Raw genomic sequence first — 27,359 nt, 5'->3', positions numbered from 1 at the left:
TAAAACAGACGATTTCTATTCCACTCGTAAACCACACGCCCATGACTCACTCATTTACCATTCACCGTGATACTTCGTAAAAATGCAGCCCGGGCTTTGTGAGAATTTCGAGAGCTATCGTTACTGCTCTGCATGCTTAATTTATGTGTAAGATGCCGAACAGTATACCAATGTTCTAGTAGGCTCCGCCGCCGGTGTCATTAAACATCATTTACATATCATGAAAGCAGTATAACAGTTGTGCGGTGATGGGTCCGGGTAGTCTTTGCAAATAGTGAAACAATTCCAACGGGGGAAGGGACACGTACAAATAAAGAGGGTGGCAGCCTGCGGTGCTATTGACGGCTGAATCCCACACAATCTGAGCGTTGTAGTACAACACACTTTTAAACGGGGTTGGGGCGAAGTGTAATTACGATGAAAACAAAGTTTTAAATTCGATATAACGAATAACGATGACTTGCTCCTTCACATTTCATCGACGAGGGTGAAACGCTCGAGAGTAGTAAGTAATTACATAATAGCAGTCCTAGTGAATCAGGTTACAATTAATAAACGAAAAACTGTTTTTTATAAAAAGTCTGTCTTTTGTAAAAAGGTATCTATTTACAAGGTAATTAAAAAAGGATATGTTTATTTAACAGTAATTGCGTGCGAGGCGTGTTGAATTTTATTAATAGGCAGCCGATGTGGCTTACGATAATTATACAATTAAAAATGCTGTTGGTGTAATAACGGTTCTCGACTTAAGTTGAATTGAAACTACAAGCGACGAATTCCGGTTTAAAAATATATTGTGTTATTTTATTTATATATTCATAACGAGTGATTTTATCACGACGATTTAAAACAGTGACATAGAAATGTTTATTTTTATCGTATAACATGGATCTTTATTTGATATTTAAATATCCGCTACCTTTATTTATTCTCATAACTCTCAGACGGTAACAGTAATAATTTACCATATCTACATACTATTAATAATAAATGTTCAGCATAGGTGTTTATGTGATAATATCGTAGGTGCTAGTAGGTGTAATTGATTCATACAAGTGGATGTCCAGTTAAATATGAAATGAATGAAACACCTACCTATTAGGTACTGTCTTCGTCAATACTTATTTACTGTACTTTGGCTATCAGCTAGATTTTCATCGTGTAGTGCACTAACTTTCTTGCTATTAATGCGAATTGATAAGATTTTAAAACTATTTATACAAATCAAACATTGTTTATTTAAGTCTCGAATAGTTGTAAATGAAGTTACCTATTGTTATTATCTTATAGGTAATATAAACACAACGAATAGTTTTTTTGTTAATATTGAATATACAGGTGAACAATCTGCAATGCTAATACTTACTTGTTGTAATATCAGTAAGCTAAGTAACCAACTAGAGCAATCGAAAGAAACATATATATTTCATATTTTTTGTAAGTTAGTTAACATCAAATTATTAATTGCACCGTTTCGATCAAACTGGAGTTATATTCATGTAATAGAGGTGCAGTAATTATGGTAGTGCGTGCGGCGCCACGTGTCGAAAACATGGCCATAGGTTGCCACCGTGTCACCACGACCACACAGAGTCACCACATGTCGTACAACATAGCTTGTTTGATAATGATTCATTAACGTTAAAACACCGGTTTTGTTTGTGACGTGTTAATAGTGGATGGGATTATGTTTACCAAGGCCCTGTAGGTACCTACAATAGGTACACATTATGAATAACTAGCGGTTTATTGTTGCTTTGCTCTCGTGTAATATTGATTTTTCATTAAATCTATAATGTTCACTTCGAGACATTTCCTGTTAAAATGTATTTATAAATTAATGATACATATCTCATATATTTGAGTTGTCATATTTTTCTAACGATGTCGTTTGTTTTTATGAATCAAACTACACTACTTTTTTATATAAAATTAAATATTGTGCAATTTTTTTAGTTTTTTAAATTGAGCATAATTTTGTTTTTGCTAGTTTATGTAAGGACAAGTTGAGCTTAACTGGGGAGCCTGAGGTAGGTCGGACGTAGCTGTCCGCAGCGCTGCGGTTGTGGTCGCGCCCGACCAATCTGCGCTGCAGCTCCCAAAATACACTTTGTATTTTCCATTTTTAAATCACGTACATACTTAATATACTTAATAAGTTAGGATATTATTAAAAAAATATTTAGTTTGTTTTGAATCAATGAATAATTGAGCATAATAATGTTACTAATAGACTCTTTAAATACAGTAATTTGTAGTAACAATTTAACATAACCCTGTCTTTATCGCAGCTTGTATGTAAAGACAAGTGGAGCTTAGCGGGGGAGGCTAGGGTGGGTCGGACGTGGCTGTCCGCAGCGCTGTGGTTGCGGTCGCGGTCGCCCAATCCGCGCCGCCGCCGCTTCGAATATACACTTTGTATTCTGTTTTTGTAAATCGTGAATTTAAATACGGTAAAAGCATTTTTTATTTCATTTTGTGATTTAAATAAGTCGAATGTGAAATGTAGTTTTTAGTAATATTATAATTATTTATAATCAAAATATTTTAATACTCATGTTCTTAATGTTTACATTTTTTATCAAAATTTATAAAAACAGTTTGATTATGGTTATTCTATACGAACTTCATAACATACATAAATAGGTATATACATACACTCAATCAAAGTGCTTAAAAGAATTAAGAATTAAGTATATATTTTAATACGTCTAAATCTAAAATATGCCATAGTACTTCAAATATTTCTTAAAACAACATTAGTAAGTAATGTGTAAAACTTAATTATTTTTATGTTTCATAATATTATGTAAAATCTTCTTTCCAGTTGTTAAAATTTGTGTGCAAATCATGATATCTCGTAAAATCCAGTCATATAATAGAATCATTAATACGCGTGAACCTATTGACATTTAAAATTAACATAATATTTATTTAACACATGCGTTCTCTTAATAATTGGGAAATTTAAAATGTTAAACATTTAAATTGTGAAACCTTATTAAATATGAAGAAATGATTGACCACTTATTTATACACGTCAAATTAAATTTTTAATTAACAAAATAATATTGTAACATATTGATATGTTTTTAAAACGCAAACTGCTCAGTAACCGTAACTAAACTCGATAAGAAGTTATTTAAACTCTGACGTCTATTCCATTTCCTACAAAGCTGTCAGATAAAATAAATAATATTGAGCTCAGGTTGAAGCAACGCGTACAATAAGCATAGCTGGGCGTCCAAACAGCCTGCGCAAACACACCGAGTAAACATACCAACTCACCCCGGCCTCCCCCTCCGCTCTGCCCGCGTCGCTCGCGCTGCGACCGTTATGCTTCATATACATAAAATCAAATATTTGTTTAATTTACACCCTAAATGACAGTGTTGCCATAATATATAATATATTTAAGTACACGTATATAATATATTTAAGTCACTATTTGAAAACCTCTTACATTTTTGTACATATAATATATATAATTCTGTTGATTAAATTTTTTAATTAATTAAAACGTAGTTAATAGTTCATATAAGTTATATTAGATATAATTTATTAAATGGTAAACGATACGATCAATAGCCTGAATGAATACATACAAAATTTAACATAAATTAAATTAAAAATAAATCCATACATATTGGAAATGACAAGCTATCCATATTCATAAAGGTTAAAAGCTGCAGATGTATATAGTATCTTAAATTAACTATTCGCATTCGTTACGTTGCGAGAGGCCGGGTAGCAATATTTGTTCGCTGCAGTACGAGCTGGCAAACAGCGCTGCAAATGTAAACAAACACGCCTCAATCTCCTCGCATCGCGCTATCGCCGGACAAACTTCGCCGTTATAAACGAGAAAGCTATGAACTCGTCTACCATAAATGAATAACACATTTGCTAATAGTGTTTAATTTCACGAAGGTTAATAACTGGTTATGACATAGTTTTTAAATGAACATGTCAAATTAGAAATTGACATGCAAAATTATGTTCTTTAAATTGTTTGTATGTAGATTTTTTAAGGTATCATTATAATAAATCTAAGAGATGTTCTTACGTGTCAGAGAACGTTTACTACGTTTCTTTTATTAACAGGAGATTATGGCAGGTTTTATATAAGTGTTTATATATCAGGTTTATCTCAAGTTAACACGCCTTTATCAGGTACTTTATCATTCGTATGCTGATCGTATAATACATTGTGTATCATATTTATTTATCACATAAAATTGTTACGATTTGTTGTAATCAATCCAATCAATTTTGTAGCAAATCCATGATACCGACGATATCATGACAAGCGGACAGTGCAAGGAAATCTTAAGATAGTGATTAACTCGGCGCTATCTTATAATGTTAATGTGTTAGCTACCATGTTCTTTACAAAAAATATTCTAGATCATCCTCATTTTATCATCTTAAATGATATACTTTCTAAAGATTTCATATTAGTTATAATATAATACTGCTATGTATAGTCTCATTTGCATAGAAAGTGGTGGAGCGTCGAATAATTGTATAACTTAGACTTTGAATTAACTACACTAATTGCCGGTATAGCACTACTAAAATAGACTTGTAGTTGTATTGTGTCGGCGCCCCATTGTGCCGGTACACAATGTTCTCACAACTCACAAGGCAGCAGAAACGCGCAGTCATTAGCCGAGGCGGCTCGTTAATGCCGACAAAAAGTTACGCGTATGCTCCACTGATTGATTTGTCTACCAAACCTGTCCTTACCTAATATTAGCGTATTGGTCAATTATTGTTATATTCTTATTTTAAATCTTAATAATTGAATTGATGGTTGGTGTGAGTAATTAAATTGTTATTCTTCTTTGTATTAGGCAATATATTTGGCAAGTCTTTAATAAAAAAAAACGTACACGTAATACGTCACAAAAGCCATTTTGAGCAAACACTTTGTATTTTATATTGCATAAGGTAGTAATTGCGAAGTGTAACCAAATATATTTGTTTAATTTATAACTGATTTAATAAATAATACAATGGAATGCATTGTAATGAACTTTAAAGTTATATATTGTCAAAGACAAAGCTTAAAATTAAAACTTTTAAAATAAACTTTACATCAAATTAAAGATAATCATTTAAGATAATAAAAAAATATCAAGTCACTCTTAACTTACGAGACTCGTATCATACGAAACGTAAAGATTGACGCATTGGTTAACAAAAAAAAACCGAATGTATGCCGTATACGATCGCTTCTGCATCTACTTTAAAAAAAAAACATCAAAAGTAGCAAAACAACTAAAATCTGAATATCGAATATGAGGAATTTATAAGAATTATATGTCTAATACAAAAGTTGATATCTATTTATTGTAAGATTAGGTAAATGTTTTTTATCGATTATCGTATTTGATAACATTAAATGATATTAAATATTGGATTTTTTCTTTACACTTTAGATTAGACACAGTTCCAAACAATTCCGTAAGTCGTTGGTTCACACGCAATTATAAGCGCTCTTGAAAAAAGTGCCGAGTCAAAAAGGCTTCACGCTTTAGCGAGAGGCAGGAGACGCAGGATACACAAAGGGCAGTAAACGTTCGGTATGGGCCTAAACAAACAAGGGTAGCTAGGAAGCTGGCTCTTTGTTTGGCGAGAAACATGAGAGTCAACACACTGAACACAGAGTCGTCCAATTGTGAATAGGTACCGGTCGCCGGTATATTACCAACTCTCGAATCGATATGTCAATTACAAACATCTTTGTGACCCTATTAGTCAAACATTATGGAAATTACGTCTTAATACATTTTAATGACATATTTCTAAATAAATGGCTTTTAAATTGATGTTAATGACGGGTCGATGTTCCCTTTAATTTTCTTAATTTTATGGTGCTTCACAAACGATTAAATGTAATTGGTGTAACTTGCTTCTCGAACTTATTTTTTTAATTTATACAACGCGTGTATTTAATTATTATTTATGAAAACATAAAAAAAATACATTCGATTTTATATTTGTAGAGCAACGACAAGTCATTTCTCAAGTCATTAATTGACAGGCGGTACTTTTTTGTAATTCCATCTTTCGTTGGTCGCGCAATTACGATCTGATTACGACGCGACGCTGCCGGGCTGTTACAAGTCGCGATTGAGAGTACGTACTCGATACAGTCACTACTCTCGATATCAAGATAACGATGTCTCTCGCACCGCACCAGTCACCCTCTCGACATCTCTCGAATCAACTTGTTTTTGCCGCATAATTATATTATCCATTTGTTTTTAATGAATATTAATGGCACGCCTCGACCCTCGCTCAGACATCGTGTCGATTATTAATATCGAATAACAAATACATAGAACTGATATTAAACCGAATAGATTACGATATATTATTTTTATTAATGTAATACAACCTCAACTTCAGCGAGAAACGACAGGAGTTGGCGACGTGGCCATGGGATTGCATTATCGATGTGCCAGACAATAATGTCCCGCGGCAGGCTATGTTTAAACAATTATTACTCTGCGAATGCGATACGAATCGATGATAATGTTGGCCTCTGTCTACTGCAATAATAGCCCATTTATCGACTCGAATGCCATTTCGCTTGAGAATTATTTATTACCTTGCTATAAGAGCTATGTCGCTTACAATACAATAGAGCCTTCTCTATGCGCGACTGTTTTGTTTAATAAAGTGGAAACTTAGCAAGAGCGATGCGGGTAAGATAAGCTGAACGCGGCATGCATAAATAATTCATAAAAGAGCTGGCATCCATTAATGAAGGTCGAAATCTCTGGAAGCGACCGCGGCTGCCTCTACGTCCGTTTGGTTTGTTTCGCGAATACAATCGCGGTAAAAGTTCATCGCGCGGAGTGCTCGCCTCGAGGGAGACCGGTAACTTACTGAATTACTGACTGCCAACTGTCGACTACCTACTTAAATCTGTCTGGCATTATCAATGTTTGTGTTGTTTCTATAACGTTACTTTACTAATGGCTCTTAATTAGAATCGCAAGTGCCGATCTGATATAAAATCACTTGAGTTACATTTTAATGAGCTTATATATAAAACCTAATACCGACGTTTGATAATATATTAGACCTAATTGAAAGGTCCAAATGCCCAGCTTAAACGGTCATCGCATGTAATTAACAAAAATGTAATTTGCATACACGATTGATAATGGAGCTCGGGTTATTGGTGTGCGAATAGAAAGTATAAAATGTTAATGCTTTAGTACTTACTTATGTGATAAGGATTTAAATAATTAATCGAAATTCTAAACACTAAGAAATTAGCGTACAAACTATCCCTTACAATATTGATGTGTATTTACTTGTTTCGAACAGAATATCAATATGTATATACATTTTAATCCGCTGTCGCTTCACCATGATACTCTAGGGTCAGACGTGAGTATTCCGAGAGAGCTAAGAGACAATAAATTACGGCGTGCAACCGCGAGCGAGACCTGCATTTAGGTCACCACCGCGCCCTCGCCTTATGCATGCACTCTGCATCGCGCGCTGAGCAGAACCGAACCACATCGTGACGCCGCCTGCATAGTCACTGCAGCCACTGGAGTCACTCAGACCAATTTGTGCTATGAATTCTCACATTTGTCAAATATACTCGAAATACCATACAATTTAATGGTCTATGTAAAGCTTATTCTTATCATAAAATGAATACATAATATTCTAAACAAACGATCATTTAATGATAATTCAATAAAAATGTTCGTTGTTAATATATTCATGTATTTTATCATAATTTGTAAAAATAATATTTTTGAGCTACATATACATCATACATAATAATATATATAAGCAGAGATAGATCTCTGAACAAATGGAGCGTCACCGCAAGATGCAACTCCAGATTAAAAGCTCGACCGACTAAACCACGTGAAAATCGTGCAAAAAGAGAAGTCACCCGCGGCATTAGCGGATGAGTGTCGGAGCCATTAGTGCGCCCTCCTCCCATGTCTCTCACCCCGTCCTCCCTTCCTCCTCACGTACCTCTTTTATTTCTCGCGCGGGGATGAACTCCTTAATGACAAACCTTACTATATCTTTTGTGAAGAGCCCGCAAAAGTACGTATTTTGCGGCCCTTTTGTACGATCTTTTTTATTCCTGCGCTGTGCGCAGCTGTTGTTCGGGAGTTATACCGTCTACCTACCTATCTATGTAACTACGGACTGTAAGGGGAAACGGTTTGAAAATCTAAGAGGTTTAAAATTTATTTAAAAAATATTTTTTAAATAAAAATAAGTTACATTATTATCGATGAAATAAAATAAATTTTAAAACAATGTTCGTCAACCTTATCTTGTCTTTTTGTTTTGAGAAAGAAGTCATGAATTGTACAAATAAAATTTCAATTTAATGTATCAAAATTAAGTGAATTTTTAAATAATAAAATTGAAAGAAGGCCAGGTAATATATGTATCCTGTATTTTTTTTTATATTAGGCACTAAATAAAGCTAAATTTTATTAACTATTCTATTCTAAGAATCCGATAATAAGAAGTAAGCACAACGGATAAAGCTCCTTATTACATTATTTTTTGTAATTTATTAACGATAGAACTACCGCACAGTCCGTACTTAATATTCACATATCGTAAACTATTAACTACATGCAATTATGATAGCAAAATAGAGACAGGATAAAAATAAAAACATTTAAGCGAGCAGATGTTTCGCGCGTTGATATCGTACGGTCTCGGGTAGCGCGATGCGGCGCGATGGCGCGGCGGATGTAATGTAATTTGCGGTAATTCGGGCGCGTCGCGGCTTGTTCGCGTCACTTGCCCGTGTTATACAACCGACAATACATTTATTTACAATTCGAACAAATATTTTCGTACTTGTGTCCATGTTGAAATTCCATGATTTGAATATTATATTTTTACCTATAAGCGGTCTATGAACATTTAATTTTTCAGTTCGGCGAACATTTTATTTCTAAATATATTGAAAATGTGTGGGTATGTTGAATTGCGTTGAAAATAATACGATTGTTTTTTTTTATCTGTTTTGTATTTCAAATGTCGTCGTAACTGATATAATTAAAAAAAGCAAAGAATTAATCAAAGTAAAGCGTAACATAATGAAACGAAAGCACCGCTGCAACAGTAAAGTAAAGCAAAGCGAGGTATAAATTACCAGAAGCACGGGTCGCGACAAACAGTCCATTTAGCGTGGAATGAAAGTACAATTTGTGGCGGCGCGGCTCGCTGCGGTCTGCTCGCCGTGTACAATGTACATAACTATTAAATGCAAACAAGAATTAAAATCGTATAGAAATAACTAAAACCAAGCAATTCTATTTCCATTAACAACTATATCCTGAATGTTGCTGATTAATAATTAAGCTTGGAAAAGTATTTTAAACAAAACGCTACTTTATTATAAATTGATTTCATTTCGATTCAGTTTCTTTATCATCAATTTTTGGAGAATTATAAATATCGATATAATATCAATTACATTACCGTGTTCACCATTTGATGTACGATCTATTCGACAGATTTAAAATATATTTTAAGATTGATTTCCATAACAGTGTACCCTATGTAGGTTATCTATGCAAATTTATCTTCATTACAGTATGTAAATATGAATAAAACTATTTATTATATACGTTATTTTCTCAATAAACATGAATTATGAAATATATATGTACGACCAGAACAATACCGATTAACACAAAACAATTAATAAAAATATACACAAGGTGATGTTAATATAAGGTGTCATGTTGTAAAACCACTTTCAAAAGGCTCATTATGTTAATTCGTTCTCGATTCACTGCGAATCTGTGAATAAAATTAATGTGCATTTAAACGGAAAATACGAACAAAGCCAATAAACGCGAGTGGCTCGGGTAACACGGCGATTTATCATTTCATTTGACCGCATGCATATTATTTATAGTTTTAATTTTATTTGTTAGCCGGAGCCGGCCAACTTGTCGGCTACAATTATAATACGCTATTATTGAATCGACTCGTCGCCGGTCCGCGATGGAATGTGGAAACATTTTCGAATATCTATTTGTATGTAAAACGCGTTCCGCTGTTAGCGGTCTGTTAATAATTGATTACCCCATCTTTATTGAATGTTAATGTCCAATTCATTCATAGATATAGATAATTACTGTTGTCATTTGTTTTAATTGTGTACTTGGTGTGTCTTCGGTGTTTGTGTTAAATGAAATTTAATTTATTTTACACGTTGTTCTCTTTAAAACTAAACGGAGTACATACTTACTAACGTATTTAAATAAATGTAAGACTATTTTTCTCACTGGCAGTTATACATTACAAGGTAAACTATTTACTTAAAAGTTTAAGAAGTGTACCTATATTTAGAAATCAATCCATGTATTTTCTTGCAGACGGAGATCGCGAAGAGGTTAAATGCTATAATTGCGCAAATATTGCCTTTTCTCTCACAAGAGCACCAACAGCAAGTAGCGTCGGCGGTGGAGCGGGCGAAGCAGGTCACCATGACTGAACTCAATGCTATCATTGGGGTAAGCATTTTAATTAAATTCCACGTCTATTATAAATATAAATACGAGCTATTTAAATCCAATTACCTTCTACATTAACGCTAATTTATAGGTTTCAACATTAAAAGTAGATATGTAATAATTATGTTATTAAAATAATATCATAAAAAGTATCGAAACAATTTAAATGAATTAGTATGCTGCATATAATAAATGTCCATACAAATGATACAGCATATTATACCAGTGTTTAAGTATTAAAACCGTTTTGAGTTAATCGACTAAACAGCCAACATCAATCCTGTATATGTACCTGTAGATATTTTATACCTACGTAACTAACCGCTTAGTAAATTCGACACTTTAAGAACGTTTACTCAAGCGACACATACGTATTTACAAACAGAATTTAGCAGTAATATTTTATCTGCAAAAAATTCCACATAGATAATAAAACCAAAAGTCTAACCTTGTATTTATTCGAGTTCGTATGATGTTACCTTGTGTTATTTATGTTCGTACGTTATAATGTCGTATATTTTATACTAATAGTTAGTAACATTTCGCTTAAATTCGATTTAAATAACACGTGTCTTGTTTGTACAGTTCTGAAGTACTACATCGGTGTGTTGTAAATATGCCGTGGAATGTTTAGCAATGCTATCGCCACATTGCGCTCAGCCCGCTGATTGTGGCAACTGTCCAAACAGTTCACGCCTCCTGTCGCCATCGTCTCTCAACTACTCGTTAACATTCAGTTTATTGTACTGATTTAACGAACGGATATCAATCCGGTCAATATAACAACTATTTCATTAAAAATTAAAATGATCAACAATGTGGCAAGATGTGATTATTTCTACACTATTTCCTAAAAATATCATAACGGATAAGCAAGTAAACGTAATTTGAAGTTATCTAAACACACGGTCTATTCGCGCCGAGCGAACGCTACCAAACAAGTTCTAAAATATGCAATATAAAACTTTATTTGTTAAAGCTGTAAGAATGTGTAAAGTAAGTTCATTTTGTAAAGGCACGCGGCTTTCAACAGGTCGAAAGTTCGACGGTCGTTAATTAAACGATCTAAGCCGCGCTACTCGACTTGGCTGCCAGCCAACAACGTCGAATTAATAAAATTGCCACCGAGTAGAATTATTCTATGTTCATTGTATAATACAATTCAATTTATAAAGTCGATGGCCGTTGATTTTTAACACGCTATTGGCGTTTATATAATATAAAATTAACATGTTTCACACTTTCAAAATATGTGTAAAAGATAACATATTACTACTAAAAACGAATCTGTTGACTGGTAACAAATAAGTTTCGAGTGCCGCGGTAAATCAATTCTCCATAGTATTTCTTAATTTAACAATACTCTAATAGTGTTCTCGATTGTATTTGTACGGACTTCATTGCCGTCTATTATTTCAATCGTTAATTTCGCAGTCGGATGCCAAGTCATTAGAGCGACCTAATCTCGTGATGTGTAAAGTGAGAGCGACGAGCACAAGGCTTACAGGCACGGCTTCCAAAATAAATCACTTCAAAGATAATGAGTTCGAAAATAAAGCGGTGAAACTCACTCGTCTCTCATCGGAGTGCGGCCGATAGACTCTTGTTAATCTCGAGTCCTGGGCGCCGAGCCAACTCGATTAGTACTCTTAGAGCTCGCATACTGACGACAATGTTTCCACCTTTGCCAGACACTGATTTATATTTAAAGCTATTTTAAAAATTAACGCAGTCATTAAGTACTGCTATATTATTGTTAGTCAAATAGTTGGCGATAATATTGTTTTAGAAGATTACTTATATTAGCACCTGAATGTGATTTGTAAGTTTTGGCCGTGAATCAACAATCTCATGAATTATTTAACACGCTCTCCAGAGCTAATGCCTAGTAAATAAAAACCAATTACATGACGCAAAGTATAGATATAAAAAAGTATAACCATCATATGATTTAAATTTTAGTGGAGTGGTTTAAGTGCGGGTTCAACGTCCTCGGGACTTTAGAATTTACCTATCTATACCTTTTTATACAGATTACTGAACGGTCCCTGAGAAACCGGCAAAACGCAATATCGCTCTCCCCCTATAAAACACTCTAATTTAAATAAAAAAGCGGCGCCACCTTCCGTATGTCGGTCCTTTTTTATTACGAACCTTTTTTATTTTCGGGTCAGCTAGGGATCAAAGGGGCTCTCCCTTGAGAGCGCCCTCGCCCTCCTCGTCTGATTTGCGACCATTCCGTCGAGCGCCGATTTGTGAAGAGGGAATACTTCTCAAATTGGGGACTGTTTGCTCGTCTATTAAAATCACTTACCGCTTTGAGTGTCTCGATGAAACGACTTGTTTTGTTTTTGTCATTTCGTATTGCTTAAATCATTTTAAAAACTTCAACGTCTAAACATCAAGCATTTTCATATTGTCGCCCTATCCCATATCTTTGGATATCTAAAGCATATCGAATGTAATATTATCTCTGAAAAGCTTTAACGTCCGTAAATTCTGTTACAATAGATAAAGCCTGTAGCGTCTTTGTCGATACATTTTGGGAGCTCATCAATTCTCGTTCTGATTTTATTCCGCGTCGTCGAATCCAAGGGGTGGATGTCGCCCTCCGACGATGTAATAGCTTTTCGATGCAATCTCCTCATGCTCACCTATGACACAATTGTTCACATTGAAAAAATATTCACGTAACTCCAACAGATAGACGAGACGTGCGACCTCGTGTCACAGATACGCGTATCGAATCCGATAAGGAATTTCATTATTAATAGGTATATAAGTAAATAATCCGCATTAATTATTTCGATAGTAATTGATAAGCTATATCGTTGACATAAGTATAGAATAAGTAAGTGTATTATGCGTAGTTTATGCAATATTATCTGAAGAGATATGTGAACAAACACGAGTGCTCGCAGTGTAAATAGACCGTATCTGTTTCCCCGTCGATGGCTTTATAAACAAGCGAGTCGTGAAAACATTTCTATCTAGTTTACGTCGCGCGCCGGGTCCCGCACTCTGATAAAAATTACGACGGGCATAAATCAGGGCGCGGGGCGGCCGCGGCGGGTGGGAAACATGAATTTGTCATTTTTTCCTAGGCACGTTCGCGGCCGGGTGATAAATATTGCATTGCAGCCGTTCGGCGTTTCTTGTGACCATTAACTTTGCGCTATCTAGCGCTTCGGAATAAACTCTGTTGCTGAATCTTTTGTAAACCTTTTTATTTACAGTAAATAATACAGTCTATTTTTAAGTTTTCTTTAATATGATACAAACTATTGAATGGCATATATTTCATATCCATTACCGTGGTAGCTATTCGATTTCTGAATGCAAATTTATTGCAGTTTTCTTATAGTGTTTTTTTATTACACACCATTAACCAAAAATAAATAAACATGATTATTTTTGTGCCTACTTAAAAGATAATATGTTAATATTGATTATTAATTAAATATATCATATATTAAAAATATGATATTTTATTTATAACATTTTGAATGATTATTACAAACCAGATAACAAAATAAACCCATCGATGTGAAACACAATGCCTTCTCGGATTTATAGGATCCCGCACTCTGATACGTATTTGTATGTGATTAGACGCAATTATGTTGAAAGCTGATGTTGTAACAAGTGTTGGCGTCGCGTGCCTGCGCCTCGGGCTCGAACTCCGCGTCTAATGGTGCGTGTTCAGATCTCCGCCCCACACCCTCTACCCTCGTTGTAGCTTACACCGTCATATAAATGACTACAAACGTCTATAATTTGATCAACTCTAACGTTTAGACCGCTAAGTCACGACTTCTTTAATTCAGTTGGTTAGAGTAATCTCATTTTAGAATTGATTTTCCGAGCGTAATAAAAATACCATTGAAAGAGATTAAGCAAAAGATGATATATTTTTTTCATTACTGCTAGTAAACTTCGAAACAAAGATCATTGGGATAAGTAGATATTATAGTTTTATATTTAATTATAAAATTAACACTTTGTTAATAAAATTAGAAATGAAAGACTCAATTGAATTATAAGACGATAAACTCAAATTATCTCTTATAAATGAATCTTTAAATAGCTCTAATGCGCCGGTAACTCTAAAATAACTGGCCTTAATTTATTTAAATGTTCTAAGAAACTTTCCTCTCGTTGCTATTAAAGTTAACTGATTGTGGGTTAATATTATAGATTATTACGAACGAAGTTGTTCGACGGTAACAGCTGGGTAATTACTGAGGAAATTAAGATTAATCACATATTATCTGCGCTGTCTAGACACATGACATTATTCTTTTAGTGTAAAACGTTTTTGTATCGTTTCATAGCATTTGTAAATAAATCGCGTTAACCTTTGTATCTTTTAATAAACGTTAGTGCAGAAATGACACTGTAAATTCATCTTGTTTTGAGCGTAAATTTAATCTCGCTCAGGTAAAATGAATTTATTTGTAAAGAAAACAAAATAATATTTAATTTATTTATCAAGTTACGTAAATTAAAAGCAACAATATGTCATTGCTGGCCGTGAAAGTGACCGTAATTTTAACAGAATATTCAACACCTAACATTGGACAAATATTTGAACAGGATATCAATGAAACAAGTTTAACAAAACGTTTAAATAAATCCTAAAACGCGGCAATACTCCGTTTCGAACAGTAGCATTTTACCTAACGTTTTGTTAATGCTTACCGTAAAATATTTCCAGCGAGATTTGATGCGAAGGGAAATATTTAGCGTAAAAATCTACGCTCGGCGAACATCATCCATTTATAAATGGAGAATTATTCGCGGGTGTATAGACAGAGTAAATGTGCCGTGAAACCCAAACGCGTAGAAGCATTTTTTTCATGACAAAGCGTTCCACGCAAAGCGTTTGCTTTACTATATTCATTATGATTATGATTTTTTTTTATTAAAGATGTTGCTGTGGATTATTATTACTTTCAACTTGATAACCTTTTAAATAAGAAATCTAATAATTCTCAAATTTTAATCTTTTAAATTTTTCCTGTAATTATAATACGACAAAATATACATTTTATATTTATAAAGATATTATCCATTAAAACTTTTATCTTATCGCAATTCAAAGTACCTACCCTAAATTATATTGAAAAATAATCTTTTCCCCTCGTTTTCATAACCGAAACTTGAGCAAACTTTAATTTGTAGTTAATATAAACACCGAAAGTTGGCGGCGAGATAAGTAAACGGATAGCGTAGTCGTTAGGGGTAACGAGTTTCGATCCCCCGAGACCTGCTGGTATTTAATCACTTCTAAAGTAAAATGCACTTCGAAAAAAATATGGCGGTGAGATATGAACGGCACATTATTGTCATTCATAATAACAAGCGAGTGAAGTGGAGAGGGCGAAGGGTGGAAGGGAGTTGAAGCTTTGAGCGTGAGGCGCGAGGCGTGAGTCTCAATAGCTGGGTCGTGTCATGCCAGCCGTTTCGACGCGACTCAGCTTTGTTTAGATATCTCTGGTTTCCCACCCGACTTTCAGAAACAACACCTTTTCACAAAAAGTAGATACTCTTAAGTTTACCTTGTACTCATTGATTACATCAATTTTACGTTGTGGTTAGCTTAATTTAAAATTATATATTAAAGAAGAATGTTTTACATCTAATCGAACGCGTAAATGTGATTAAGCGAATGAAAAGAATATTAAACTATAATAGACTTTAAAGATTTCTTAACTTTTAAAGTGAAATGCAAAATAAGAACCTTTTAAATAATAATATTCCTAGGATGAACGTACCACGGTTAAGTGCCGCTCGCCACCTTTTGACACACAATAAATCAGAACCATGAGCGGCCAATAAAAAATATGTTCCGCCCTCAGCGAAAAACCAATTAATTTTCGGTGGCTAAATAAAAGATCGTGACCGCCCGAGCGGGAAAAATTTCCGTAGTGAACAGAGACGAGCGAGCGAGAAAGCGGAAGCGATTCGCGGAGGCGATTATTCGAAGCTCAGGCAAAACCATCCCGTATAATAATAAAGTTAAACGTGACGAGATAGAAACGGGAAGCGCGGGAAAACGAGGGAAGTGGAAAAAGGGGAATAATGGAGAAGGAGTAATCAATTTCGCACAGTCGTCGCCGGCGGCGGCGAAGCACTCATTTAAATTTTAAAACACCGCGGTGCCGGGGTCCGTGGAGGACTTTTTAATTTGCCTCGGCTCTGTTTTAAAAATGCACGGCGTTCTGCGGTGACACATCAATTCACTTTGACCGTCGACAGTTAAGGCTAAAATGTGTCGCACTTTATTCATACCTATATTTATGTTAATTCTTCAACAAGCTTTTATATACATCGCGTCATGGTCACCATAAAAAAGCGTTGTTGGAAATGAACCTACATGTTAAATATTATATTCGTAAGATAAAAGGAGGTGGTTCAAATTCTGTTTACAAGATTTGATCTAAACAAAGTTTTAAAAAAATACTCTATTTTTGTCCGATAAAATGTTGAATAATTTATTTTCAAACGAATGTATCTTGTTAAGTCACATTTATGTTTTGAAATCACTCGATAAAAACAACTTTTCTGTCAAAAAAATGGTATATATTAATTTTATTGACTTCAATAAAAATCTTTTAGAATATACATTTATACTTTAGATAGTTCTCGCGTATCCTACATATTTATGACTATTAATTTAAATATTAACTGGAATATATTTTGTACTTTCCACACCTACGTAATATGTGCCGCTTGATTTGAATTTAAAAAAAGAATAGAAACCGATTGCTATTTGAAAGGAATGATGTGCCTTATAATGACCATAATGTAGACACTGGTAAGAATACTGAACAATCACATTGAAATGCTTAGAGGTAAAAAAAATCCACTTTTTAAATATATCATTTTGTCCCCAGCAACAAAGGCCAGACTTGCCGCGACTCCTGCAGCAGATGCATGCAGCACATCTGCCAGCCCACGGCGCGCCACCTCTACCTCTACTAGGGCAAGGTGCCCTACCCCCTGCGGGCCTTTTAGGCCTTGGCGTACCTCATCACCCCCTATCCGTATTAGCCAAACCACCAGATATACACCGACCAGACGATAAAGGCAACGGTAAGAAAACTTCTAATCAATTTCAAATTATTTATACAAAAACTATATTTTCCCATATTTTTATTTTTTATTAATATTTTTATATTAAATATTTTAATTAAGGACTTAATATAAAATATTAGGACTATTTATTTAATGTGCGTTAACACGAGCTTTTGGATTTAATTATATAAAACTTACCACGTGTTCCTTCGTCCGTCTCTCGGTATTCATTTGGAAAACGAGTAGCTTAACATGTACATTTTTGCCTTTATACCTTACAGTAGGCATAATTCTATAAATTCATTCTAAAAAAACCTGTTGAAGTGTAATATCATAACGGATCAATACATAAGATGAATATTTTAAGAGCTGTCGTGTGTTTGTGATGCTCGTCTTGTTTGCCATGCGCCACTCACTGGAGACTATTAGAGTCCCCCTACCCCCTCACCCACGGCCCCGCTACCACGGCAGACGTCTCCGATCCCACTTCTGTTTCAATATTTACCACCTACGAGAGGCTTTTTGAACCCGCTGTTTGCGTGTTTTCGGATCGCTGACGGCTATGGCTCTCCGATATTACTTTCCGAGTATGAATAAGTCACTTCTAAGAATTGATGTCTACCTATCGTAATGTTTGGGTAGGGCATGTAAATAGGCGACTAAATTGACATGGCATATAAAACGCTTGTTTTACGTTGTCGTCGTCACTTTGAACTCGATATTTAAATAGTTATCTAAACATTTTTAGCTTCACAAACATAAAAGTAGGTTCGAACATTAAACGAATACTCCACACGAACTGGGAACAAGAGGGCGCCGCAAATGAAAATGTAACACAGAAATGGATTTGGAAGCCGCCCGTCGCTCCGGTTAATTACAAAAGCAAGCGGTAATCTGCGCTCCGGGATGTTCCGGCTTAGTGCCCCCTCAGCCACCCCAACCGCTCCTCCGCCTGCCACTTCCCTGGCTAATTTGTGCCATTATCGGTGTACTGATGTAAGAGTTACCGTACAGATGGCCCCTCCGTTCCTCGCCCGTCGCCCCGCACCTTGCCCGCGCCCAATTAATTATTCCTTGCTGGTGTGAGCGTCGCGTGTTTTAGTCAATTAGTAACGTAATTTTGCGGGTGACTTGAGTGTACACCCGCGTCGCGCTGCCTCACCGCGGACTGACTCGAGCGCTACGTTTTAACGTTCACTGAATTAAATACCTATGTTACCTACATGTACATTCGTATATTCTAATTATAATTATAAATACATGCTGCATACAATATTATATTAAAGTAACGCCGTTGATTTAGTACGATATTTTATTTGAAACATAATCTGCTTAGTTTCTAAACACTTGGCTAAAATTTTACTACGTTTTTTAGTAAACGGCATTAGCAATTGGTTATCAATATTGTCAATTTTAGCAAATTGTATTAAATTTTAATCTGTATAGATATCCATAATCATTTGATTAATTTCACATTCAGTATCGCTTGCCTATTGTTGTGGTATGTTTCATGCGCGCATTCCGAATTTGCGTGTATCCATAGATAGCGAGTATACGGCCAATAATTGAGGCTATTGCATTTAAATTAATTGAAGCAATTCATGCACTGCCGCGCCCTATGCTATGTATTAACAACCTAATATGTATGCAATATATGCACATAATCACAAACATATTGGCTCGGTTATTGCTCACAAACTTAGACGAATTAACCGATAGAAGATAATGCCTTTGATGTTCAATATTAACATACGAGTAGATGTGAGTATGAACGTGTGGTCGGTGGAATTAACGCTTATTGTTGGGTAAACGCGCTCAAGTTATACAATTAGGTTTTAAATTAATTTTTTAAGATTTTTTCCTCTTTGTAAATTGGTTGGTTTATCTTATGAATATTTATACGATATAAAACGCTCGGCTGCATGCATGTGTTTTACAATATCATTCGTATTCAGTCCCTGACGAAACAGGTATATAATTCATTCACATTATATCCAAAATTGACTTGGATTCGTTCATGGCAATATGCAATAAATTACAATAGTAGAATCTAAGACTAATTTGTCGCAGTAGGCACGGACGGCACGGCCTCGCTTGTGTTAGTGCTAAATTATTGTGACGTGTGTGCTGCATAATCTCGGCGTACGTTAGAGGAATAGCAGTGTTATCATTTGATATTGCAATTGCCTTGCTACCTATTTCCATATGCATCTAGCTTACCCAAGATAATGAAATATATTGCAAGGACTCCTGTGATATATAAATATACAATACTTAAGTATTAAAGGAAAATAAATAAGTGTAACGTGACTAAGACAAATTCTCGTAAATATTATTGTAACGTTTTGAAGTGTTTACTTTTCATTCATTGTCATAAAATTCAGTTATTAATACTACACCTACCGAATAGGTAAATTATCTTTAAACCGTATTTGACAAATATGTGTTATTATAATTAATTGGTTAAACTATTCGAAAAGCACATTATAACTAACATATTACTTACGCCATCAAATATAGATACGATTTATAGCTTAATAAATTACTTTAAAGTCGAAAACAAGCTTTTGCTAACTATCAAAATATGTTTGTTGAGCAAATTCAAAAAGTAAACATTCGCTCTGATACATATATTCAATGCTTTAAACCTTTCAAATGCTAGTAGCGCAAATTAAATTACACCTCGTAGAGTTGCGTGACGCGCCGACAGCGCTTGCAATATTTATTTCCCGCCCCACCTGCCGATCAGAGCATTTACACAAACGAATGAACATCCTTATTTTATAATCACTTAATAGTACGTTTATGTATGCTTTCTTTCCGAAATTAAAAAATTATTTTATTCGTAATTTCAATTAATTCTTACAATTTCAACATGTACCTACAATTCAAAAATGTTTTTTTTTTCTCGTTATTTTATTAATATTGTATAATTGTATTTTAAATTAGGTATGTACATATTACTTTTAATTTTGTATTTAAACGTAAAAGTGAAAGCACTACTCATATAATGCTTTAATAGAATCTAAACAACAAAAGATGAATACGTTCTAACATCGCGCTCCTTGTTCGCAGGTATCAGTTCAGCAGAGGAACGGCATGTGAGTACCAACAGAATTCCAATTTCACAAAGTTGAAGTTGTTAAAATTTCAAACAAAATTTCGCTTTGAAAAATTCTCGTAGAGGTGTACTCCACGTTCTGCTTTTTCCATTTGGGAATGCGAACGTAGAGAGGAGTGTTGTGCTCGAACGCGTTGATTTCATAACACGGCCCTGACTGAAACAAGTGGGTGGTGCAAGTGGCACACCCCGCGTAGGGTTGCCCCTCGCAACAAAATGAACTTTACTTATTGCTCTATTATGAACTTTGACTTTTTTGCACGTTTTAATTAGGTACATTAATATTATTCTTTCTCGAATTCATGTTAGACTAGGCTCGTATTCTTAGTATTGTAATTAATTTATTACTTTTTATTAACTAGGAATATTTAAAATTGCCATATTATATACCCTTAGCTACGAGTTTTTATTTTGACTATAAATGTATTGTAATAATAAAATCAATTAAATTTCTGAATCTTAAATATACAGGTAGAAATAAAAAAAAAAGTTGTATAGTTGGATAAATACCTCAAGAAATCGAATATCATTTTCATCCCTATATTAAAGTGAGCTCGCGACCGAGTGCGTCGTTCGCGAGGTGTTGCGAATGTCGGCTATCGTGCTAGCGCGGCGGTGGTGGTGGCGCGGGCGGTGGGTGGCGACACCCTGTTATGCTCGCTGAACGCAGCGGCGGCACACCACACAGATGTGCCACTCACCGGCGATACCACCGCTGCCGCTACGCCAACAACCCGCGCGATCTCTGCAAGCCAAATGCATACGGATCCATGCAAGACCAAAATTCAAAATGTCTTGCTTACCCCACTTCCATTCTGTTTTATGAAATTTGCTTTGATATTTCTATTAATAAAACATAAACAATCTAGCGTATATGCGTCTAACATTTTTTTATGCAAAACCACGCGGAGTAAATTAAATAAAATGTATTCAAAAACTAAAAGTTTAAAATCTTATTTAAAAAAATTAGCTAGTCTTATTAGTTATTTTGGAGAATTGGTTCCGGCTATACGAAGCGGTGTTATGTGAAACCGATACGTAGTAGCGAAGGCGATGTTAGCAGTCTGTTCACGGAGCCGTCGATCTGTGCAAACACGCGGCGAGCTGAGTAATGCACCGACGCGTCTTACAATTCGAAGCGAAGGGGGTCCTGGGGGCGTAGGGAGAATGCACGCCTTAATAAAGTTTACATAAACCGTCTTGGCTTCGGCTTCGTGCAAGCCGAGGGGGTGTCAGGTTACACTCCTTGTTCGTACCTCACTAGTTTGTCCAGCGAATGTTTTCACTGTAAATCACGAAGGCGCTACACTGTTGCAAGCGAGTCGTGAGTTTATTGACAACAGCGCATACCGCGCAGACCGTTTTATGCATAACACCGTAATGTTATAAAAATACTTTCCTAAGTTAAGTTTTTGTTTGGTTATATTTTATACTTAAAAATACGCTATAAATATCTTACTTAACAAACTAAATGTTACATTATTTTAATATTGAAATAGAGAAAGATATTTATGTAGGCACACACAATTGCGAAAGCTACTTCCATTTTCACTATAAAACTGGGATTATGACTGCCAATTTACACCAACACGAAATTGAACGGGCCTCTCGAACCGTCCTTCTCACGATCTCATTTTGCTAATATAATAACCACGGATTTATTTTGCCGCCCGTTTATTCGCTGTTGAATTACTCCTAATATTCAATTTAGCGCCCAAACCACACAAAAACTGCTCGAAGCCGGTTCATTACGCCGCACATCTCGCCTCTTCATCCTCCTTACCTTATCTAAGCTACTCTGAATAACGCCCCCATAACCCCCAATCCGCCCGGTTCTCGCTCACCACTTCAAGTGGAAAACTCACAGAGCGAGGACCCTGCCTTGTTTAGCATTCTCTTCAACTTCTTTGCTTAATAGATGCCCAAAAAAATTCGATCACTTTAAATTTGCAATTTATTTGGATATACTTCGTTTGTTTCGTTTTTACAGACTTTATATTAGCTTTACTTGTATTGTGAAACAACATAGTCAGTATGTAAACAATACGAAACGATAGAAGGTCGATTTTACCTGTTCTAAATGTCGTAAAATTTCGAAACTTAACAAATACGTAATAATATATAATATATATATGTGTACTTTGAAATAGGGATTATTTGATAAATGTTTAACGTATCTTTTAAAGAGTCCTTCATATCGTAGAGTATTTTTTTTTTCAATTATAAATCATATTCAATTTAAGTTAATAAATAATTGAATAATGACTGCGTGATGTTTTTATTAAGGTAGGGGTGAAATCTCCATTAAATGATTAAAGCATAAATTTATAAAATGTTTTTACACTGGTGTTACGGTGACAGAGATGTTTACGCGCGGTCGGTACTCATTCTCATAGTAGAGTCGTGCCACCCGCTCCGCAGTGACAACCCTCGCAATTTATCGCTCGAGACTTCCCTTAATTGGAAAGAATGGCCACTTGTAATTATTAAGACGCCCTAAAGTGAAACAGATTGCACGATAGTAGTCTCCGTTGTGTTTTGCTTTTTCTCTTGAGAATAAAAATAAAGTGTAAGAGGCCTTTAAATGTCTTGATAAATATAAATTATTTTAAGTTGCGGTTTCATTTAGGAAATAATATAAGAAGTATTTGCAGAATGAATAACATTTAATAACACGTTTTATTTATTATTCGACCAACTTACTTTTTTGTGATATCTTCATATTTTGTGCTTATAAGATCAGTCAATACACTCAATCGTGAAATGTTTGAGTAATAATCTTGATTAAATGTTTCGTTTCAAAGATTTTAGTAGACAGAGATTAAGAAATCCTTTAGGTAAATAGTTAAAGGATTTTTTCAAAATATAGTGTACAAAAATTCAAGAGCGTCTGTGGAAACATACAAATTCACAATTATAAATCAAAATACATTAAAAAAATTACTGAAACATTTAAAAAAAAAACATTGTTAGCAGTATACGTTTCAATAAGTAAAAATCTAAAAACCGTATAATTTGAATAGGCAATGATTGTCATTATTGAACTACTTAGTTAGTACACCTCCCAACGGTTCTAGTAATCAGGTATGTATTTCGTTATTTTACCGTTATGTATTACTAATTATTAGCCCAAATAATCAAAATATACTTTATTCAAGAAGTGAAGCTACCACCGATTCGGAATGTAGATTCTACCGAGAACCGGCAAAAACTCAGTGGTTACTCTTTTCCAACATTTAAAATACAAAGTTATGTTAGTTAAATACAATTATAGATGAATATAATTTATCCCGTTTAGAAGTAAATAAGTAGCTACACGATTTTTTATCATCTTGTATTGAATAATAGGTATGCTTTTTATATTAATGTTTTTTTTACAAATGATTTGAATTTATGAATCGTACGATAAAAGGCCAAAAACTAGTTGAGGGGCAACAAAGTTACGTATAATCCATTTGATTTACCGTATGAAAGCAAAGTCTAAAAACATATACAATTGTTAATACACACACAAACAATTGAATATTTATAGAACGATCGCCCTTCTCTAGACATCGTTGCGATGAAACCCCAATTTAAATTGTTAAGCTTTCATAAGAGCTGTCGTACATATAGTTACATCGCAGTGTTAGGATAGTGCTCGTCTCAGCTGTGTGGCTTTGTTCTGATCCGGCGTATCGCATCGATTTATGCAGGCTTGATCGAATCGCGCCCACCGCCACTCTTATAACAATACCTGCCTACTGCCTGCTGCCTCCACTCTGCTCACGTGACAAAATTGAATATTGCATTCCTCTACACCTTCGCTTCTTACACGATTATATATTTCGATTTCATTTCGTACCTTTGCGCCTTTCAAACTCTGTATTGTAATTCCATTGCAATGTAGGTACATCATCGTTAAAAAAGTTTGTTGGTTTTTTTTTGTTACTTTTGTTATACATTTTAAATATATAGATTAACCCAGTGTTATTTTTATACATTTTATGCTAGTTTATAATGTTTATACCTTCCGTATAAGTATATAACAAATAAAATTGATCACGTTGCAAATACAACCAATTAGTAAAAACAAAGTATAAGCGTTATATGAAAGTTATAAATTCATTTCGAAATCGCTATTTTAATAAGACATACAATTAATAACCCAGAAAGCTTGCAGTTAAAAATTAAAATCAACGCAATTTCGTTTAAATGAAACACTTGTAATTGGAAACACGCAACGGTAAGTCCGACTTTTCGCGCTAAAATTCCATTTGTAAATGCAATCATGGCTTATCAATTCATTGTTGCACGGATAGCCGGCCGACCGTAGCCGTAACAGCGCGCTCCCACACACCCATCGATTCAATATTCCCACTGAAATATCGAATATGCAGATACCCATTGGTTTCACTAACGTAAAAAGAGCAATATTTTATTAAAAACAAAAACTTACGCACACACTAGTCAGTGAAACTTTCAGAAGAAGAAATCTTCTAACTCGATATGTTTCGATGTCATAAATGATTAAGTTAACTTAACATTTGACTCTTTTTTTTCTACATCATAGGTGATGACAATTTTGTCATATTTAGTCCTCAAAACTACTGTTGTCACTTTCTTGTTTTCCTCGATATTCATTTTTATTTCGTTGATTGTTGATGCATAACAACGCATAGTCCAGACATAAAGCCATGTCTAGAACAGCGTGGATAGCATTAGACCACAAGTGTAATGAGCGTGCATCGAGCACAGACGTTCACGCCGTACTCTCCCATGTTGCGGACTTGCGGTTGCGGCCTGCACTACATCGTCGCAACGTGTGAGGTCCTGCACTGTGGCGACCACCATGCCATTAAGATAATGCAACGCAAGCATGCATTCTCATGGTACAATTATTTATTGCTTGTATTACTCCACTAATTACGCTAATTTCCAATAAGCAGTATTTTATAAAGAAATAAACAAAAAAGAACATTCGAATAATTGAAATCGCTGCAAGTAATTAGCAGTTAGGCGGGCGCGATAGCTCTCGACTCGGCTCACGTCTTCATAATTTATCTCAATTAGTTGGCAGCGTAATGGGCGGAAGGGCGGCGAACGCGCTCACTTCGTACTTGCAGATCATGTAGTACACCACGAGTCCATGACCTAACTACATTTGTATATATCTTGTTTTTTAATCATGAATTGACTTAACATTAAATCTCGCAAACTCAAACAATAATGTAGCTAAATACCAATTAATATTAGTATTTGTAAACAGTAAATTCACTTATGCATTTAAAAGAGAAAAAATCAATTTATGAACAAATTCAAGTAGTAGTTAATTAGATAACAAATATAACTCTGCGAATGGTATTATTTACATATTAATTTCAATTAATAATGTAAATTGAAGTCGAATGATGCATTATTCTTACGATTAGGTTGCATTGTTGTTCTTAAGCCTTTCATCCAGCTGTGAGTATAGGAACATATTGAGTTTCGGTTTGTGGTTTCGCCCGTAGCACTTGCTACATTCGATGATATTAGTTCAAAACGACAAAGGCGAGAGAGGCGGAGGCGGCCGCCGTATAGTGGAGAATATGCGAGTGTGCAGCTCTGCGGTAGTCGTCGGCGTGTTTAACAATGCGGCAGGCGTGCGGCGGGCGGCGTGCGGTATGTCCCATATTGCCTCGACACGACTTGTTCGTGTACTTGGATCACGCTCGCACTGCCGCGCCGCCGCACCGCCGCCGCACCGCCGCTCGCCTTCTATGCACGCCGCGTCGTTCCCTTCGTGCTTATCACACATTTACATATGCTTCGGGTGCTCGCAGCCGTGTTCGAGCATTGAAAATGTTTCATGAATAAATTTGTAATCCAATTCTGAGCTTAACTTTTTATTCGATCGACACGAACGCTAACATCGGTCATTGCTAATGAAAACAGACTTAAACGTAAGGCAGCGCCGATGAAGAATTGAAACGAACAATCTCCGGTTCGTCTAAAACGATTTGTCATAAAAAGAGTGCGACTCGCAGCCCTTTTTCAAGTTTCCTCGTTACGGGCTAAGACGAGAATCATTAGGAATTAAATTTCCCCTTTCATTAGTCCCTCAACCCTCGTATAATTCCGGACGCGGAGCAATAACAATATAAATCCCCCGTCGCGCCGAGCGGGGGATTAAGGCTTGTCTCGACCCTAATTTAGGGCTGCCCCCGCCCCGGATTAACGAAGTGGCGGAATCCGCTAGGGTTGTCGCTGCGCATAAACTTGTTACGTGTTTAATGTTTTATTGACGGGTGGCAAGAGAGCTCTCATTTAAATAACAGAGGAATAATCCGCGTCCTTTTAACAATGACCTAGTGGTTTGACCGCCTGTATCCTTCGCTTTAATACAATGTAATAGGTTATATAGTCACTACATAATTCATACTTAATTACTTTATTGTTTTATTTCCAAATTTTTGTCATTGTGATTCTATTACTACTTGTATGAATATATTACTTAAATCTTTAGGCCTACTGCTCGTTATAAAATAGCTTACTTGAATTTTGGATTTTTGCACTTTTGGATTGTTATTTTATAAGTAGGTACATATCTAAACAAAGCAAATCATGTATAAGTTCGAAATGTAGATAAAAAATTA

The 27,359-nt window shown here is 35.1% G+C and overlaps 1 protein-coding gene across 1 annotated transcript in view; it reads left to right on the top strand.

Moving 5' to 3' along the window:
* Positions 1 to 27,359, top strand: part of LOC125067743 (protein groucho-like) — a 48,756-nt gene that overhangs the window by 12,104 nt on the left and 9,293 nt on the right. The window contains exons 5-7 of the mRNA XM_047676481.1: positions 10,404 to 10,541; positions 17,441 to 17,639; positions 20,697 to 20,722. Of these exons, the coding sequence (XP_047532437.1) occupies positions 10,404 to 10,541; positions 17,441 to 17,639; positions 20,697 to 20,722 (363 nt within the window). The remainder of the gene's footprint in view (positions 1 to 10,403; positions 10,542 to 17,440; positions 17,640 to 20,696; positions 20,723 to 27,359) is intronic.

The sequence above is a fragment of the Vanessa atalanta genome, chromosome 12 (assembly GCF_905147765.1).
Source record: "Vanessa atalanta chromosome 12, ilVanAtal1.2, whole genome shotgun sequence".
In the NCBI taxonomy this organism is placed as follows: Eukaryota; Metazoa; Arthropoda; class Insecta; order Lepidoptera; family Nymphalidae; genus Vanessa; species Vanessa atalanta.
This window is presented reverse-complemented; position numbering and strand designations above follow the sequence as displayed.